Source organism: Triticum aestivum, chromosome 1A, assembly GCF_018294505.1.
Source record: "Triticum aestivum cultivar Chinese Spring chromosome 1A, IWGSC CS RefSeq v2.1, whole genome shotgun sequence".
Lineage (NCBI taxonomy): Eukaryota > Viridiplantae > Streptophyta > Magnoliopsida > Poales > Poaceae > Triticum > Triticum aestivum.
In genome coordinates, this window is record NC_057794.1 from 449,820,768 (window position 1) to 449,839,974 (window position 19,207).

Below are 19,207 nucleotides of genomic sequence, written 5' to 3' on the forward strand. Positions count from 1 at the left end.
CTAGGGAAGTATGGATGTTGATGCACTCTTTACAGACTGTACTGTTTATGCAGATTGCTGTTATGTTTGCATTGTTTGCATATATTTGCTTCTTTAATGATTCTATTTGAGGATAGGACTATTAAATATGCAGAGGAATTTAGTATGCAATGTTTAATAATAATTTTAGTGATTTTCTACAGTAGAGTATGATAAGGTTTATGCAATGGTTTATACTAACTTATCTCACGAGTCCTTGTTGACTTTTGTGTGGATGAAGCTTTTGAGATTTAGGGAGACCGTGATATGATAGGAATTAAGGAGATACAAAAGCTCAAGCTTGGGGATGCCCAAGGCATCTCAAGATAATATTTCAAGAGGTCTCAAGCGTCTAAGCTTGGGGATGCCCCAGCTGGCATCCCACCTTTCTTCTTCAACAACTATCGGTTAGTTTCGGTTGATCCTAAGTTTTTGCTTCTTCACATGATGTTTGCCATTCTTAGAATGTCATTTTATTTTGCTTTGCTTTCTGTTTGAATAAAATACCAAGATCTGAAATTATTAAATGTTAGAGAGTCTTCACATAGTTGCATAATTATCTGACTACTCATTGATCTTCACTTATATCTTTCGGAGTAGTTTGTCATTTGCTCTATTACTTCACTTATATCTTTTAGAGCGTGGTGGTAGTTTTATTTTGTAGAAATAGATGAGCTCTCATGCTTCACTTATATTATTTTGAGTCCTAAACAACATGGTAATTTGCTTTGGTTATGAATTTAGTCCTAATATGATAGGCATCCATGAGGGATATAATAAAAACTATCATATAAAGTGCATTGAATACTATGAGAAGTTTGATACTTGATAATTGTTTTGAGATATGGAGATGGCGATATTAGAGTCATGCTAGTTGAGTAGTTTTGAATTTGAGAAATACTTGTGTTAAAATTTGTCATTCCCGTAGCATGCACGTATGGTGAACCGTTATGTGATGAAGTCGGAGCATGATTTATTTATTGATTGTCTTCCTTATGAGTGGCGGTCGGGGACGAGCGATGGTCTTTTCCTACCAATCTATCCCCCTAGGAGCATGCACGTAGTACTTTGTTTCGATAACTAATAGATTTTTGCAATAAGTATGTGAGTTCTTTATGACTAATGTTGAGTCCATGGATTAGACACACTCTCACCCTTCCACCATTGCTAGCCTCTCTAGTACCGCACAACTTTCGCCGGTACCATAAACCCACCATATAGCTTCCTCAAAACAGCCACCATACCTACCTATCATGGCATTTCCATAGCCATTCCGAGATATATTGCCATGCAACTTTCCACCGTTCCGTTTATTATGACACGCTTCATCATTGTCATATTGCTATGCATGATCATGTAGTTGACATCATATTTGTGGCAAGGCTACCGTTCATAATTCTTTCATACATGTCAATCATGAGTCATTGCACATCCCGGTACACCGCCAGAGGCATTCATATAGAGTCATATTTTGTTCTAAGTATTGAGTTGTAAGTAAAAAGAAGTGTGATGATCATCATTATTAGAGCATTGTCCCAGTGAGGAAAGGATGATGGAGACCATGATTCCCCCACAAGTCGGGATGAGACTGCGGACAAAAAATAAATAAATAAAAGAGGCCAAAGAAGCCCAAATAAAAAAAGAGAAAAAAAGAGGCCAAAAAAAGAGAAGGCCCAAATAAAAAAAATGATGAGAGAAAAAGAGAGAAGGGGCAATGCTACTATCCTTTTACCACACTTGTGCTTCAAAGTAGCACCATAATCTTCATGATAGAGAGTCTCCTATGTTGTCACTTCCATATACTAGTGGGAATCTTTCATTATAGAACTTGGCTTGTATATTCCAATGATGGGCTTCCTCAAAATGCCCTAGGTCTTCGTGAGCAAGCGAGTTGGATGCACACCCACTAGTTTGTTTTGTTGAACTTTCATACATTTATAGCTCTAGTGCATCGGTTGCATGGCAATCCCTACTCACTCACATTGATATCTATTGATGGGCATCTCCATAGCCCGTTGATACGCCTAGTTGATGTGAGACTATCTTCTCATTTTTGTCTTCTCCACAACGACTCTTCTATTCCACCTATAGTGCTATATCCATGGCTCACGCTCATGTATTGCGTGAAGATTGAAAAAGTTTGAGAACATCAAAAGTATGAAACAATTGCTTGGCTTGTCATCGGGGTTGTGCATGATTTAAATATTTTGTGTGGTGAAGATGGAGCATAGCCAGACTATATGATTTTGTAGGGATAGCTTTCTTTGACCATGTTATTTTGAGAAGACATGATTGCTTTGTTAGTATGCTTGAAGTATTATTTTTTATGTGAATATTAAACTTTTGTCTTGTATCCTATGGATCTGAACATTCATGCCAAAATGAAGAGAATTACTTAGAGAAATATGTTAGGTAGCATTCCACATCAAAAATTCTGTTTTTATCATTTACCTACTCGAGGACGAGCAGGAATTAAGCTTGGGGATGCTGATACGTCTCCAACGTATCTATAATTTTTGATTGTTCCATGCTATTACATTATCAACCTTGGATGTTTTATATGCATTTATATGCTATTTTATATGATTTTTGGGACTAACCTATTAACCCAGAGCCCAGTGCCAGTTTATGTTTTACCTTGTTTTAGGGTTTCGAAGAAAAGGAAAATCAAATGGAGTCCAATTGACCTGAAACTTCACGGAACTCATTTTTGGAAGGAAAGAAGTCCAGAAGACTTGAAGTGCATGTAAGGGAAGCTTCGAGGAGGCCACGAGGTAGGGGGCGCGCCCACCCCCTGGGCGCGCCCTCCACCCTCGTGCCTCCCCTGACGTACTTCTTCCGCCTATATATCTCCATATACCCTAAAAACATCGGGGATCACAATAGATCGGGAGTTCCGTCGCCAGAAGCCTCCATAGCCACCGAAAGCCAATCTAGACCCGTTCTGGCACCCTGCCGGAGGGGGAATCCCTCTCCGATGACCATCTTTATCATCCCGGTGCTCTCCATGACGAGGAGGGAGTAGTTCTCCCTTGGGGCTGAGGGTATGTACCAGTAGCTATGTGTCTGATCTCTCTCTCTCTCTCTCTCTCGTGTTCTTGAGGTGATACGATCTTGATGTATCGTGAGCTTTGCTATTATATTTGGATCCTATGATGTTTCTTCCCCCCTCTATTTTCTTGTAATGAATTGAGTTTCCCCTTTGGAGTTATCTCATCGGATTGAGTCTTTAAAGATTTGAGAACTCTTGATGTATGTCTTGCTGTGCGTATCTGTGGTGACAATGGGATATCACGTGATTCACTTGATGTATGTTTTGGTGATATCGTTTATGCTCACTTTTATCATTAGTTACCTTGCTATTTTTATATTTTCAGATTACAAAAACCATTATCTACTATCCATATACCACTTGTATCACCATCCCTTCGCCGAACTAGTGCACCTATACAATTTACCATTGTATTGGGTGTGTTGGAGACACAAGAGACTCTTTGTTATTTGGTTGCAGGGTTGCTTGAGAGAGACCATCTTCATCCTACGCCTCCTACGGTTTGATAAACCTTAGGTCATCCACTTGAGGGAAATTTGCTACTGTCCTATAAACCTCTGCACTTGGAGGCCCAACAACTTCTACAAGAAGAAGGTTGTGTAGTAGACATCACTGCTATGCATGATGAGATGGAATCACTTGAAAAGAATGGCACTTGGGATTTAGTAAAATTATCTAGAGAGAAGAAACCTATTCGTTGCAAGTGGGGTTTCAAGAGGAAAGAAGGTGTTTCTCCTAATGATGAGACAAGAAATAAAGCAAGGTTAGTTGGTACAGGTTACAGTCAGATTCCAGGTATTGACTATAACAAAGTATTTTCTCCTGTTGTGAAGCATAGCTCTATTTGCACTTTACTCAGTATTGTTGCCATGCATGATCTTGAGCTTGAACAATTGGATGTTAAAACTGCATTTTTACATGGTGAATTAGAAGAGGATATTTATATGGAACAACCTGAAGATTTTGTTATTCCTGGAAAAGAAAAGTTTGTCTGTAAGTTAAAGATATCTTTTTATGGATTGAAGCAATCCCCTAGACAGTGGTACAAGAGATTTGACACCTTTATGCTCTCTCAAGGTTTCAAAAGGTCTTATTATGATAGTTGTGTTTATTTGAAAACTATCAAAGGTTCAACTATTTATTTGCTCCTTTATGTTGATGATATGCTAATTGCTGCAAAGAGTATGTCAGATATTGATGAAATAAAGAAGCAATTTAGTAATGAATTTGAGATGAAGGATTTGGGTGCAGCAAAGAAAATACTTGGCATGGAAATATCCAGAGATAGACCGTCTGGAAAAGTATATCTAAGTCAGAAGGGGTATATTGATAAAGAAAGTACTCCATTAGTTGCACACTTCAAATTATCATCAGCCTTATGTCCTAAGTCAGATGCAAATATTGAGTACATGTCTAGAGTTCCATATTCGAGTGCAGTTGGTTCACTTATGTATGCCATGGTTTGTTCTCGTCCGGATTTATCTTATGCATTGAGTGTTGTCAGTAGATACATGGCTAATCCTGGAAAAGAGCATTGGAAAGCAGCTCAGTGGATTTTCAGATACCTGTGTGGTACTTCTAATGCTTATTTACAGTTTGGGAAAACAAGAGATGGACTTGTTGGTTTTGTTGATTCTGATTTTGCTGGTGATTTGGATAAGAGAAGATCACTCACGGGTTATGTTTTCATCATTGGTGGTTGTGCTGTGAGTTCGAGAGCAACTTTGCAGTCTATTGTGGCTTGTTCCACTACTGATGCCGAGTATATGGCTATTTCTGAGGCATGCAAAGAAGCTATCTGGTTGAAAGGTTTATACACTGAGCTTTGTGGAGATTCATCTTGCCCTACCATATTTTCTGACAGTCAAAGTGCCATATATCTTACAAAGAATCCAATGTATCATGAGAGGACAAAACACATTGATGTCAGATTTCATTATATTCGAGATGTTGTTGCTGAAGGCAATCTGAAGGTATGCAAGATAAGTACTTATGATAATCCTGCTGATATGATGACAAAGCCAGTTCCGACCAATAAGTTTGATCTTTGCTCAGGCTTAGTTGGTATTTCTCACTAGTCCTATGGACTTTGACGCACAAGGTGTTTATGCTGATTTGGATGGAGTTATTCACTTTCTTCGACTACTGGAGGGAATTTGGCTCAAGGTGGAGATTGTTAAATTGTGATCCAAATTCTACCGTATTGGACTAGACGTAGTACATGCGGTGTGGGCCTTTTGCGTTGGTACCGACGCGTACGAGTACAACTCGTTTACTTGTCCTCCAATGACTCTCATGTATTGCCCTCATATATACCCCATGTAGTCGCACCTAAGACGGTCTGTCGTCTCGTGCTTGTAATACTCCTCCATCATAGTGATTGCGCCTTCGTGCGTCTGTGATTTTCTCCCGCAAGGGTTTTCACGTAAAAATCCGTGTCTCTTTATCTCGTTTTATTCTCGTTATTATCTACTCGCTCCGTTCCATAATAAATGACCCAACTTTATACTAAAGTTAGTACAAAGTAAAGTCATCTATTTTGGAACGGAGGGAGTAACACCTTTGATCTCACCAGACCTCCTGAGGGGATTTCTAATATGCTGGGTGGATGTATCAGATCCTTCCCCACGAAAAACAGGAGGCTGGTCTTGATTGGAGGGACTACCATTTACTGGACTATTTGGAAGACTAGAAATATGGCTGTTTTGATATAAAAAATTATCCTGATATCCCACCTCTATAGTTTTCCAAGTTTACTCTTTGTTGAACTCATGGAAAATTCTGCACGGAACCCAAGACAGAAATGCAAGTGAAGATGAGGCACTGCGGATCAGGGAGGTTGTGCAGGAGATCTTTAGTCGAAGGCATAGAGACTCCGGCCGGGAGAAGAATAGGTGGATGATCAAGCATGAGATTAATGTGATTCTAGAGCTTTTGTAGTTTGTTGTTATGTTTCAAGTATGTGATATGCAATTCCACCTGCGTGTGGTAGCAAAACTGTTTTGTATTGCGCTGGGCTTGGGAGTTGCTAGGTGTGCACCCCCCCCCCCCTCTGCACCGCAGTCTGTAGTGCCCTGTTTTCGGGGTTTTTTTCTTCTTCTTTTTATGTTGATACTTTGTATAAGCGTCGGCGGTTGCTTTAATGGAAATCGACGTGGGAGGCTCCTTGCTTCACACACACACACTGCAGCAGGTTTACTGATTTTGGTGATGGTCTTTTGAGGTTATGTTTCGGGCATGCGCCCTCTATCGGGGTTTGATGCCCTTTCGAACTCGGTCCTGAGCTTCTTCATTGTTCTATTTCATGCTTGTTTGTATTAGTACCTGTTGGATGATGTCTGGTTTGTGGGCTTTATTAATTTAAAGTTGGACACATCTTGTGTCTTTGTTAGAGCATCTACAGCAGGGTGCTTCAAACCTGCCTCAAACGCCCGGGCGGACAGTCCGGTTAGTGACCGGTAAAAGAAATGTAACCTAGACGGGTGCTTCAAACAGGCTTTGAACGCCTAAGCTGGCCGGCACCCCTCATATCCAACCCAAATATGAGACGGATATAGGAAGGCCCGAGCGCGATCGGGCGCATCCGCCACGTCGGACTAACATTGGGATCCTACGCGAAATTGTCCAGAAGCCCGGCGGTCCAAAGCTCATCTCCTCCATCGCCCTAGGCCGACTACTTAAGCCGACCACTCGCACCGAAACCATACACATCCACATTTTTTCCCTCCCGTCCTCCGCTGCCGCCACTTTCCACTCATCGTCTGCCACCAGTAGAAGCCATGCCCCCATGCCGTCGGGTAAGGAACTACCCTATCTAACGCCGGAGCACGGGCTGCAGCTCCTTGAGCAGATCCGTGAAATGTGCGAAGCTCGGATCGCTGCGGGGCTACCTCCGGATGCGGTGGATCTTAGGGAGGAGGAGGAGGGGGGTGGGGGGGGGGGAGAAGGACGAGGACGTGGGGGACGCTGGGGCCGCGGATCTGCATGCGGAGCAGCAGGCGATACTCGATTCCCTCCGATCAGAATCGGCGTCGGAGGCCAAACACTGTCATTTGCAGGAGGTGGAGGTGGAGAACGCCGTAGGCATCGACGAGACGCTTGCGTATATGGATGAGGAGGAGGAGCCGAAGCCCTGCGACGCGTCCAACTACCCAGCACCCGGCACGGATGTAGTGCACATCTCCGACCACGAAGTTTAGTTTAGGCTAGCTTGATGTATGTAGTACATAGGAACTTCCTTTATGATTCGTATGGATCTAAAGGATGAAATATTAGGTATTCGGATGCATAGCATCAAGCATGAGGTGTGATCGGTCAGTGCCAGCGGACGTGTCTGGTCGCGCGTCTGCGGCGTCTGCGCGCGTTTGAGGGGCCGGATTTACTAAGTCCGATTGTAGATGCTCTTATAAACATATTTCACAGATACAAAGACAACGTATGTGTCCACTCCAAGAAAAATTAACCATGTACATCAACGTCAGTGCACCAAAGAACGAAAACTACCATGTTTCCCCTGATGAGGATCATTTAATTTTCTGACGCGGACTAATCTTTCTGAATCAGCTAACGACCAAAATGTACAAGGTTCTCTATAGGAGGCAGCACACCGGCGGCTCTAGGCATTCTGCACCGTCATGATGGCGAGGGCCTCTCTCGCCTGCCCCAGGATGTTGAACACCGTCGCGGCGATGTGCGACGGCGTCAGCCCGGCCTCCACCAGCTGATCGGCCGGCGATCCATGGTCGATGTACTTGTCGGGGAGTACCACCGGCCGCCACTGCACAACCCAAAGAAAAATTCATCATCAGTCACTCACGCCGTCAGTGTTGGTCTCTGACTCTCTGAGTCTCTGTCCGTCAGTCTGTCTGAAAAATTGACAATGTTGCTTCGATCAATCGATTACCTTAAGTTTGCCGTCGAGAAGGCCATCCAGGGCCATGAACTGAGCCACGTGTGAGCCGAAGCCGCCGATGGAGCCTTCCTCGACGGTGATGATCACCTCGTGGGACTTGGCGAGGCTCCTGATGAGGGCGTGGTCCAACGGCTTGCAGAACCTGGCGTCGGCGACGGTGACCCTGAGGCCGTGCCGCGCCACGATGGACGAGGCGGCCATGCAGTACTGCACCGCCGACCCGTACCCCAGCAGCGCCACCCTCTCGCCCTCGATCATGATCCTGCCTTTGCCGACCTGCCGAACATGCGTAGATCAGTCGTCAGTCGCGTACACAGTCTCTAATCTGCTCTCGGAGTTATGAGCTCGAGATCGAAACGCACCTCGATGGCGGTGCCTTTGTAGTTCTCCGGCAACGGGACGCCGATGCCGTTGCCCCTCGGATAGCGGAAGCAGGAGGGGCGGTCGTCGATGGCCGCGGCGGTGGCCACCATGTTCAGCAGCTCGGCCTCGTCGGACGGGGCCATGACGACCATGTTGGGCAGGCACGCCATGAAGGCCACGTCGAAGGCCCCGCAGTGGGTGGGCCCGTCGGCGCCGACCAGCCCCGCCCTGTCCATGGCAAACCTCACCGGGAGCTTCTGGAGGTCCACGTCGTGCACCACCTGGTCGTAGCCTCTCTGCAGGAACGAGGAGTAGATGGCGCAAAAGGGCTTGAGCCCCTCGCAGGCCAGGCCGGCCGCGAAGGTCACGGCGTGCTGCTCCGCGATCCCGACGTCGAAGCACCGGTTGGGGAAGCGGCGGAGGAAGTAGTTGAGCCCCGTGCCGCCCCCCATGGCCGCGTGGATGGCCACGATCTTGCTGTCCTGCTCCGCCTCGGCTATCAGCGCCTCCGCGAAGTAGTTGGTGTAGGACAGCGTCTTCGCCGGGACCTTGAACTGCTTCCCCGTCGCCGGATCGAACTTGGCCACGCCTGCGCCATGGATCGATCACACACAACAATTAACAGCTAATTACACTCCCCTATGTATGATAGTGCATATGAACGATTCATCCATGAAATGCAAGAAAGACGCGGTGGTGCTTGATGATTCATGTATGTTATCTACCGTGGTACTTGTCGGAGGCTCGCTCGGCGTAGGGGTAGCCGCGGCCTTTCTCGGTGATGACGTGGATGAGCACGGGGCCGGTGGTCTTGGTGCCCTTGACCTCCCGGAGGATGGTGATGAGGTCGTCGATGTTGTGGCCGTCGACGGGGCCGATGTAGTAGAGCCCGAGCTCCTCGAAGAGCGACGACCCGGAGCCGCTGATCATGCCGCGGGCGTACTCGTCCACCTTGGCCGCGATCTCGTGCACCGACCCGCCGATCTGCTTCGTCACTCCCTGATGAGCATACAAAACACGCGCGAAAATCAGTCGAATATCTGGGCCCTTTTCCTTCCGCCCGGCCCAGCAATGTAATGCCGGTTAGTTAGGGCCGCCTAGTTTATTTACAAAAGGAATATGACCAGCCCAGACAGCCCAGCAACATTATCAATTTGAGCTGTCAAGTGATCAGATTTGAAGTGAAGATAAACTACTCATTCGACTCAAATCCAGGAGGATTAGAAAAGAAATACACCTATGTCCTTCCTGTCAGATTGTGCTTGCGCCACGTCACTTGTTTTTAAAATTATAAGCCACATCGCTTGTTATGATACTCCCTTCCCTTAAGTGAGCTCTTTTGTTGAAGACAAAAACGCTAGTGGGCAGCACTAGATATGCTACTCTAGGTTACATCGCCATTTCTGGTGGATGCATAGCTAGAGCCATGCACTACACCTGGCACTGATAGAGTATGCGTGCGTTGCATCTGGAAGAAAACAGCTACGATTTTGGCATGTACCATACAAAAATTTAAGATTTAAAACTCGGAGGCGTGCTCCCACGGCGACACTGACACGTTTGGTTCGATTTTAAAAAAACTGTTGCTGTGATGCTGATTTGCTGTCATTTCATCCACTGTTTCAAATTTGTTTGTAGTTTTTAGTTGAAACATGCGCACACGACTTGCTATTTTTCCTTTTTTTACAAACCTATCATGCAGCAAGTTGGAATTTGATTCACGCCACTGCTTTCAAGTCAACGTGGCTTTTGCCGTACTATCTATGGAGTGTGGGAGTGTAGGAGGTGCATTTTGTGAGGCTGTACCTTGGCCACCTCCCTCAGCTCCCTGAGCGGCCGGCTGGACTGCAGCTTGCTGAGGGCGCCGCTGAGCGCGCCCACGGGCGGCGCCGGCCCGTCCAGCGTCGCCGTCGGCAGCGACACCTGCTTGTTGTCGTTGAGGATGACGATCATGTCCGAGTCGAGGTACCCGGCGTTGTTCATCGCCTCGTACGCCTGCCCGGCCGTCATGGCCCCGTCCCCGATCACCGCCACCACGTTGTTCTTGGCGCCCTTGAGGTCCCTCCCGACGGCCATCCCTGAGAACCACGCGCACACGCTCGATTACCACGTCCGTTCACCGCAGATTTTTCACGAGAAGATTAAGTGCTTCATAATCAGATGCAGAGGTGGTTAGTTACCGAGGGCGGCGGAGATGGTGGTGGAGCTGTGGCCAGTGCCGAAGCTGTCGTACTCGCTCTCGGAGCGCTTGACGAAGCCGGACAGCCCGTTGGTCTGCCGCATCGTCGGCATCTTATCGCGCCGCCCCGTCAGAATCTTGTGCGGGTACGACTGCATCGAATAAACAAAAACGGCACGGTCCATCAGTCGGGCCGGTCTCCGAGCTGCGCAGCACCTCACATGGCGCGGGCACGTTACCCCAATCCGGGGCCACGCCGGCGGATCGCCGGGCGGGCCAGGTGTGCATTGTTAATTTGTCGAGCTTTGCTTAATTACCTGGTGGCCGACGTCCCAGAGGAGCTTGTCCTGCGGGGTGTTGAAGACGTAGTGCAGCGCGACGGTGAGCTCGACGACGCCCAGGCTGGACCCGAGGTGGCCGCCGGTCTTGGAGACGTGGAAGATGACGTCGGAGCGCAGCTCGTCAGAGAGCTGCTGCAGCTCCTTGAGGGACAGGTTCTTCATGTGGATGGGGTAGTTGACGGTGTCCAGTAGCGGCGTCGGCGGCCGCTGCGAGTGGTACTCTGCTTCCCTCTCCGACAGCGACGCAGAAATGCCGGATGTCCTCCTCCTCGGCGCCTGCTCGCCAAATCGATACAGCATTGGCCATGGCGACAGCAGCAACGGTTACGGTTTGCAAAGAAGACGAGCAGGAACAGAGCACTAGCTACCTAGCGGCCATCGAATTACTCGAACCGACAAGAACAAGAACAGAGAAGAATCGGCCATGGCGAGAGAAGAGCAGAGGAGGCGTATGCTGGCTACTAACCTTGAGCGGCCTGGCCTGGAGCTCGACGGCGGGAGCGAAATGGTGCTCCTGAGGCAGCACGCCGAGGAAGCCCCGCGGGAGGGAGAAGGTCGACGAGAGCGCCATTGTTCCTCCTTCTCAAGACTGCAACGGCTCAACTCCCCCCTATCCTCTGCTTGGGAGGAAGCGGGTGAATCCAAAAATGAGCGTCCCAAGCGCGTCCAAGAGCCGCGAGCAAGTGGCGGGCTGACACACTATGCGGAATATGGGTGGGGATCCGGGAGGGGAAGTGGAGCGGAGAGTGACGAGGTGAGGTGCTCCGTGCCCGGGACTGGGGGTGTGCCCCGGCGCGTTCTATAGTGGTGGCGAGGGGCGATGGATGGGGGTGAGGTGAGGTCGGATGGCGATAGGCTGTAAGGATGACCACCGAGGCCATTGCCCGGCGCATCGGCGTGTGGCTGGTATTCGTTCGGCCGTGCGCGCCTGAGCCTCTGGGTCTGGGTGCTCGCTTTTTCGTCCGTCGCTGGCTGCACGGGAGAGAGAGAGAGAGAGAGAGAGGGAGGGGCCGGGCAGCGGAATGGGTGCCTACCTATCCGGAATCCCATTGGACCAGCTCGGCGTAGTATCACGAGAAGATAATGGGATAGGAGCTAACGCTGGGAACATCTCAATTACGGAGAAGAAAATAGAGAAGAAGGGGCGCAGGAAATGATGGGCTTTTCACAACTTTTGGTGCTTCACCTCCATTTGTAGTGTTTCCCACATTATGAGAGAGTGTGCCACTGGCAAATTCATGGCCGCCCTACAGTTGTGAAAGCCCACTAATGATGAGCCTTGGTTGCTCGTGGCCGCCCCTTGTTTAGAGAGTGTCACTGGCAAAATTCAGCTCGCCCTACTGGAATGATACTGCTAGTTTTGTTGTGTCGTTGTGAGCCTTGCCGGTAGCGCTAGCCTAGTTTCTTTGGCTTTCAGGGCCGCTTTGATTCAAAGGATTTTCATAAAGAAATTGGAGGATGGGAATACTTAGAATTTTTTTCTACGCTGATTGTTTAATTCATAGTATTGAATCACATCGGAAGACTTTTTCTAGGGATTCCTTTGTACTGAATTCTATGGGAATGTTAGGGCTTCTTTTAATTGAAGAAAATTCAGAATGTAGGAACAAAAGACACAAAATTGCGGCAATGCTACACATACGGTAACTTACAGGGTTTTATAAGGAGGGATTAACTTGTGTGTTTGTGATTGGTCAATAGTTGATGGAGCCGGCCCACCCCCTAAAAATTAGAAAGGGGAGGGGGAGAGGCAAGTTTATGATTGCTCAGTAGATGAAAACAATCTGTAAAACCCCGTATTTGTTTGTAAGTCTAGTATTTTTGCACAAAATTGAGATGCCATGTGGTGTGAATTCCAATAGGATTTCAAAACACTGAGAATTTTGTAAGAGATATCTTTGGATGATGCACAGGAAAAACAGACAAGAAAAATTAGAGGATTCATAAGAGAGAGTCGAGAGAGATAAAGTGGAAACGCATTGGACTTCTCAAAGGAAAAAACAAAATGAGGTTTGAGCTCATGTTGAGATTCCTATGGAATGGAGGGCATAGGAATTGATGTGAGCCCAATCCCACAATCCAAAGTACTTCCTTAGAAAATAATCCTATAGACTGGAATCCTAAAAAATTCCTGTGAATGTCCAGTGGGCACTAAATTAATAGGTTAGTCTGAAAAATAATATGAATTGATACAAAAAGTACATAAAATGATAATGTAATAACATGAAACAATAAAAAATTATAGATACATTTGAGACGTATCAAATGCCATGTGGCCAGGCCGTGGATAATACCGATCTAGGTTGTTAGAACAAAGCCGGATAAGCATCATGATGGTGCACGAGAATACTTCGCGCTAGCAGGCTAGCTGTGCGGGAAATCTTTTCCAGTGTATAGCTCGACCAAGTTCTTTTGACACTTGTAAGAAGCCGAGGTGGTATTGGTCACCTCGGATGTAGTCCAGCGTTAAAGCTTGACTGCAAGGGGATGCTTTCGTTGAACCAGTTTCAAGACTGGGGACCGAAGTAGATCAACTATTCAGGCAAGCCGAGGTGCTTCCAGCTTGAAGAACAGTTGAAGGGCTACTAATGGGGTTCAGCTAAGGGGCCTCTCACCACGTTGACTCCCAGCCTGGTGGGTCGGGTTAAGAACCCCTTGTCGGTTCCATCCTAGGCCGCATCATAACAACTAGAAAAAGCTACCGAAACTTGTTGTCGTGGCAGCAGAAATCACTATCGTGGCAAACTATTTTTGCTAATGTGGAGGAACTTTTCTGTCTTAGCCCGTTTCTTGAAATTTTCTTCACTAGAGAACTCCTTTGCGTATGGCTTTTGCGTCGGGGTCCACCACCCCAAAATTTGTCACCACCATGTATTTGCAACGAACAATATCACTATCTCTATAGGCAATAAATAAAATGCATTACATGTAATTTGACACACGGGCCATAAAAGTAACAATCATATGGCTCCGGCCATCATGCTCTACCATGATATGCAGGCCATGCAAATTAATTATAACATACATCATCTGAAAGTGTAACTAATCCCCGGGTGATTTGGCTAATTCATAATAGCATATACATCATTGAACTAATGCCTACTCAAAGAATATTTCAGGAAAGTTCAATATAAGTATGGTAATGGGATGTGAATGTGGACCCCTCAAAATGCAAAGGACATGTGTTAGCAAAGATTCAAGACTCTACATTTTCTGGTTAAGTGATCCAAGATCACATCGAGTACATAGGAAAGCCAATACTATTAAAAGGGGATCACGTTCTGATGATGGTCTAACTGCTCAAGTGCTTAGAGATATTGCTCCAACGAAAAAAACCTAAAGTCCATATCGGTCCCACCGTAACACATCCATCCGGACTCATCAAGATACACTTGACATAGCCATGGCCTAAACCCTAGCTTTTTAGTTCCATCGAGTTGGCCCTTTAGTCCCACCGAAGAGAACTTGCCAACCTTATGTCGTAAACTGAAATTCGATCGAACTCTTTGAATGGTTTCAGGCGGTGATACCAAAGTATGGAAAGTGCTTAGATCAGCTTGACTCAGTCCCAGTGAGAGTTTTCATCCTGTGACGCCCCCGATTCAATCGTACACTAATCATGCATGCAAATGTGTACGATCAAGATCAGGGACTCACGGGAAGATAACACAACACAACTCTACAAATAAAATAAGTCATACAAGCATCATAATACAAGCCAGGGGCCTCGAGGGCTCGAATACAAGTGCTCGATCATAGACGAGTCAGCGGAAGCAACAATATCTGAGTACAGACATAAGTTAAACAAGTTGCCATAAGATGGCTAGCACAAACTGGGATACAGATCGAAAGAGGCGCAGGCCTCCTGCCAGGGATCCTCCTAAACTACTCCAGGTCGTCGTCAGCGGGCTGCACGTAGTAGTAGGCACCTCCGGTGTAGTAGGGGTCGTCGTCGACGGTGGCGTCTGGCTCCAGGGCTCCAGCATCTGGTTGCGACAACCAGAAAGAAAGGAAAAGGGGAAAAAGGGGGGAGAAAGCAACCGTGAGTACTCATCCAAAGTACTCGCAAGCAAGGAACTACACAACATATGCATGGGTATATGTGTAGGGAGGCCATATCAGTGGACTGAACTGCAGAATGCCAGAATAAGAGGGGGATAGCTAGTCCTATCGAAGACTACGCTTCTGGCAGCCTCCGTCTTGCAGCATGTAGAAGAGAGTAGATTGAAGTCCTCCAAGTAGCATCTCCAAGTAGAATCTCCAATAGCAACTCCAAGTAGCACCTCCAGTAGCATCGCATAGCATAATCCTACCCGGCAATCCTCTCCTCGTCGCCCTGCGGAAAAGCGATCACCGGGTTGTCTGTGGAACTTGGAAGGGTGTGTTTTATTAAGTATCCGGTTCTAGTTGTCATAAGGTCAAGGTACAACTCCAAGTCGTCCTGTTACCGAAGATCACGGCTATTCGAATAGATTAACTTCCCTGCAGGGGTGCACCACATAGCCCAACACGCTCGATCCCATTTGGCCGGACACACTTTCCTGGGTCATGCCCGGCCTCGGAAGATCAACACGTCGCAGCCCCACCTAGGCAAAACAGAGAGGCCAGCACGCCGGTCTAAACCTAAGCGCGCAGGGGTCTGGGCCCATCGCCCTGAGCACACCTGCACGTTGCGTGGGCGGCCGAAAGCAGACCTAGCCTAGTGGCGTTCCAGTCCAATTCGGCGCGCGCCGCTCCGTCGCTGACGTCTGAAGTGCTTCGGCTGATACCACGACGTCGGGATACCCATAACTACTCCCACGTAGATGGTTAGTGCGTATAGGCTCGTAGCCGACTCAGATCAAATACCAAGATCTCGTTAAGCGTGTTAAGTATCCGCGAACGCCGAACAGGGCCAGGCCCACCTGTCTCCTAGGTGGTCTCAACCTGCCCTGTCGCTCCGCCACAAAGTAACAGTCGGGGGCCGTCGGGAACTCAGGCCCACCACTACCTGGATGGAGCCACCTGTCCTTTCAGCCCCCTCGTCAGAATCGCTTGCGGGTACTCAATGAGCTGACCCGTCTTTAGTCACCATCTGTATAGTATGTATGTATGTATAGTATATACCCGTGATCACCTCCCAAGTGATCACGGCCCGATAGTATAGCAAGGCAGACTGACAAGAATGTAGGGCCAATGATGATAAACTAGCATCCTATACTAAGCATTTAGGATTGCAGGTAAGGTATCAACAGATGTAGCGACAATGTCAGGCTATGCATCAGAATAGGATTAACGAAAGCAGTAACATGCTACACTACTCTAATGCAAGCAGTATAGAGGAGAATAGGCGATATCTGGTGATCAAAGGGGGGGCTTGCCTGGTTGCTCAGACAAGGAGGGGTCGTCGGTGACGTAGTCGTACTCGGTGGCATCAGCGTCGGTCTCGTAGTCTACCGGAGAGAAGAGGGGGAAGAAATAATGAATACAGAGCAAACAAAGCATCACAAAATATAACAAGGCAATACGCGGTGTTCGGTGTGCCCTAACGCGGTAGTAGGTGATACCGGTGAAGGGGGGAAAACATCCGGGAAAGTATTCCCGGTGTTTCGTGTTTTCGGGCAGAGGAGCCGGAGGGGGAAAGTTGCGGGTTCGATAGGTTAGAGGGGTGTGGCGGACGAACGGACTGCGTATCCGGAATCGTCTCGTCGTTCTGAGCAACTTTCATGTAGAAAGTATTTTCATCCGAGTTACGGATTATTTTATATGAATTTCCAAAGTTTTATATGATTATATTGATTTATTTAACTCCAAAATTTAATCAGTAAAACTATTGTCACAAAGTGCAGTGCCAGCCATAGTGTATGACAGGTGGGGTCAGAGTCAAAGTCAACAGTCTAGTCAGCTGTTGACTGGGTCAACGTTGACTGGTCAAACAGGGCAATGGGGCCCATCGTCATAGACTAGTTTAACTAAGCAGGTTTAATTAGACTAAATATGTTCATTAGGCTAATTAATCAAAGTTAATTAGGTAGTTAACTAAGCAAATTAATTAATTAATCAAATTACTAATTAATTAAATAATTATTTCTATTTTTCAATTTCGTTCGTTTTTTTTAACAGGGGCATGGGGCCCCCCGGTCAGTGGCACAAGGCCTGGGGCTGTGCAGCCCAGGAGCGAGCGCCGCGGCACCCAGAAGGGCACCGGCGGGCACGGCACCGACGGGGGGAAGGGGCGAGGTCAGGCCGGGGTAGCAGGGGCCGTCGCCGGACGGCGGCAGCCGAAGCGGGTGCTTGGGCGACGGGCGCGTGGGTGGAGCGGCAGGACGCGGTGAGCGCACCGGGAAGGGCCGCGGTGCCCGGGCGCGTGCGTTGGGCGTGGCTGGAGGTGCCCGGGCGCGGCGAGCGCACCGGGATGTGGTGGCCACATCGAGGCAGAGGGGGAGAGAGGAGGACGGATGGCGGCTCACAGGGGGAGTAGGGAACGGGGCAACGGTGTTCGGGGAAGAGGTCGGAGACTGCGTGACGGAGAGGAAGCAGGCCGTTGACGTGGTCCGGCCAGGAAGCTCTGGGCGCCGGCGTCGGGCGCCGGGGTGGAGGGGCGAGGGGTGGTCGAGGAGGCCGGTCGGGGATGAGGATGGGGACGCGAGGCGGCAGATCCGGCGTTGAAGCACGACGGCGGGGCGCGAGATCCACGGGCGGCAACGGCGATGTCGGCGGGGACCACGGGCGTCGACGAGGTGGCCGTGGCGGAGGCGTCCCGCGCGGCGTCGAGGCGAGGAGGAGACGAGGACGACGGGGCTGCGTTGGGGTCCTCCTCCTCTCGATCCCGATCCAATCGGGGGAGAGAGGGGAGGGGTGAGATATTTTCGGGGGTGTGGGTGTTTGGGCTAGGGTTTCCTCCCTGGTGGGGGGTTATGGAGGGGAGGTAGCGGGCCGGCCGGCTGGGCCTGGGGGTTGGCCCAGTTGGGCCACGGCCCAGGGGGGTTTCTCTTTTTTTATAGTCTTAGGTTTTAGCTTTTCTGTTTTGTTTTTCCTTTTTTTTATTTTCTTTTATTATTTCTTTTCTGTTTAAATTCATCTAAAAGTATTTAGGCTTTTTATAAAAAGGGGTTTGTTGCACCATAATTACCTTTGTAATATTTGGCGTCCACCGAACATTTTTGTTTTTATTTTGAAAACGTTTATTCTTGACTTGATTTTGAATTTGAAATTCGAACCGGTTTTTGAACTAACCCGAGATTAACTACAGTGACAAAGGTGACGTGGCATCATTAGTGGGGATTACTGTAGCTTAATTACCCGGGCGTCACAATTCTCCTCCACTACAAGAAATCTCGTCCCGAGATTTAAGAGGGAAGTAAGGGGAAAGTTCTGGTTACGATATTCTAACGGATCTTCTCGACGAAGTTAGTTCCTTTCGTTGATGTCTTCAATCCTTTATTCCGATGCATCATGATAAACTCGCCACCATTTCTTCGTGAACTCCATCGTACTTACGAATAGGTAAGGGGTAGCTCTACAATGCAAGGATGTTATAAGTGAAAATCATCTGGGGGTATCCCCAGAATGAACTTATGAGTATCTCGCGAGTTGAACAAACGACACACATCGAGAGCAAAGTAAGACAGGGCGATAAGAAGTTTCAAGCGGATAGGCAATCGTTCATTGCCTGAAGCAGGGTGCGAAAGGGTTCAGAGCAACGGGTATAAGTATTGCGTCCGATACCAGAATAGATCTACAGGCAAGTGGCCCGTGAATTACATACAAAGTCAAGCGTGAGGAATAACTTTGGGAACAGGGGGTGTACAGGAGAGTCAGGTTTCGATCCTGTGAAACTGTGGGTTATGGGCCCACCATGTGGTTAAAAGTAGAAGGTTGGTGACATCTTGCACGATCATGTAAGCAAGGCATGTTAGAGGAGAGTCTGAGGGTCATGTCGGCAACAACATAGGTACCAAGGGCGAGGGACGAAGAGAACCATTTTCCTGCTCGTTGAACGAGGCGGACCAATAGGCAAGGTTCTCGTCCATCGGTGGTTACTGGAATGTCATCAACAATAGTAATAGGGTCTTACTTACAGAGTGGTACAACGAGGTGCTTACCTAAGCAGGGGATTATCACTGCTTAGATTATATAGGTCACAAGAAGGGTCAAACAGACCCATGGAAAGGAAAATGTGATCATTAGGTTAAACAGAACAATGGAAAGGAAAAATGTGTTTAAACACATATTTCGGGGGTATATCCTTCCCAAGGATAAGCAGAGCATGATATCCATGACAGGATATAATGTAGAAAACCCTTTAGGTAAGGGGAGAGAAATTTCATGACATTACCCATACAACGGTGTTCGGATATTTG

General features: G+C 47.9%; 1 protein-coding gene across 1 annotated transcript; it reads right to left on the bottom strand.

The window, feature by feature from the left end:
* Nucleotides 1-7,447: 7,447 nt before the first annotated feature.
* On the bottom strand, nt 7,448-11,690 carry LOC123055375 (1-deoxy-D-xylulose-5-phosphate synthase 1, chloroplastic). The gene is made up of 8 exons (XM_044479370.1): nt 11,332-11,690; nt 10,842-11,141; nt 10,526-10,676; nt 10,152-10,423; nt 9,071-9,344; nt 8,345-8,934; nt 7,974-8,258; nt 7,448-7,847 (listed from the first exon to the last, which is right to left on the bottom strand). The coding sequence occupies exons 1-8, from the start codon at nt 11,434-11,436 to the stop codon at nt 7,686-7,688; spliced, it is 2,139 nt and encodes a 712-aa protein (XP_044335305.1). The 5' UTR covers nt 11,437-11,690; the 3' UTR covers nt 7,448-7,685.
* Between the last annotated feature and the right edge of the window lie 7,517 nt (nt 11,691-19,207).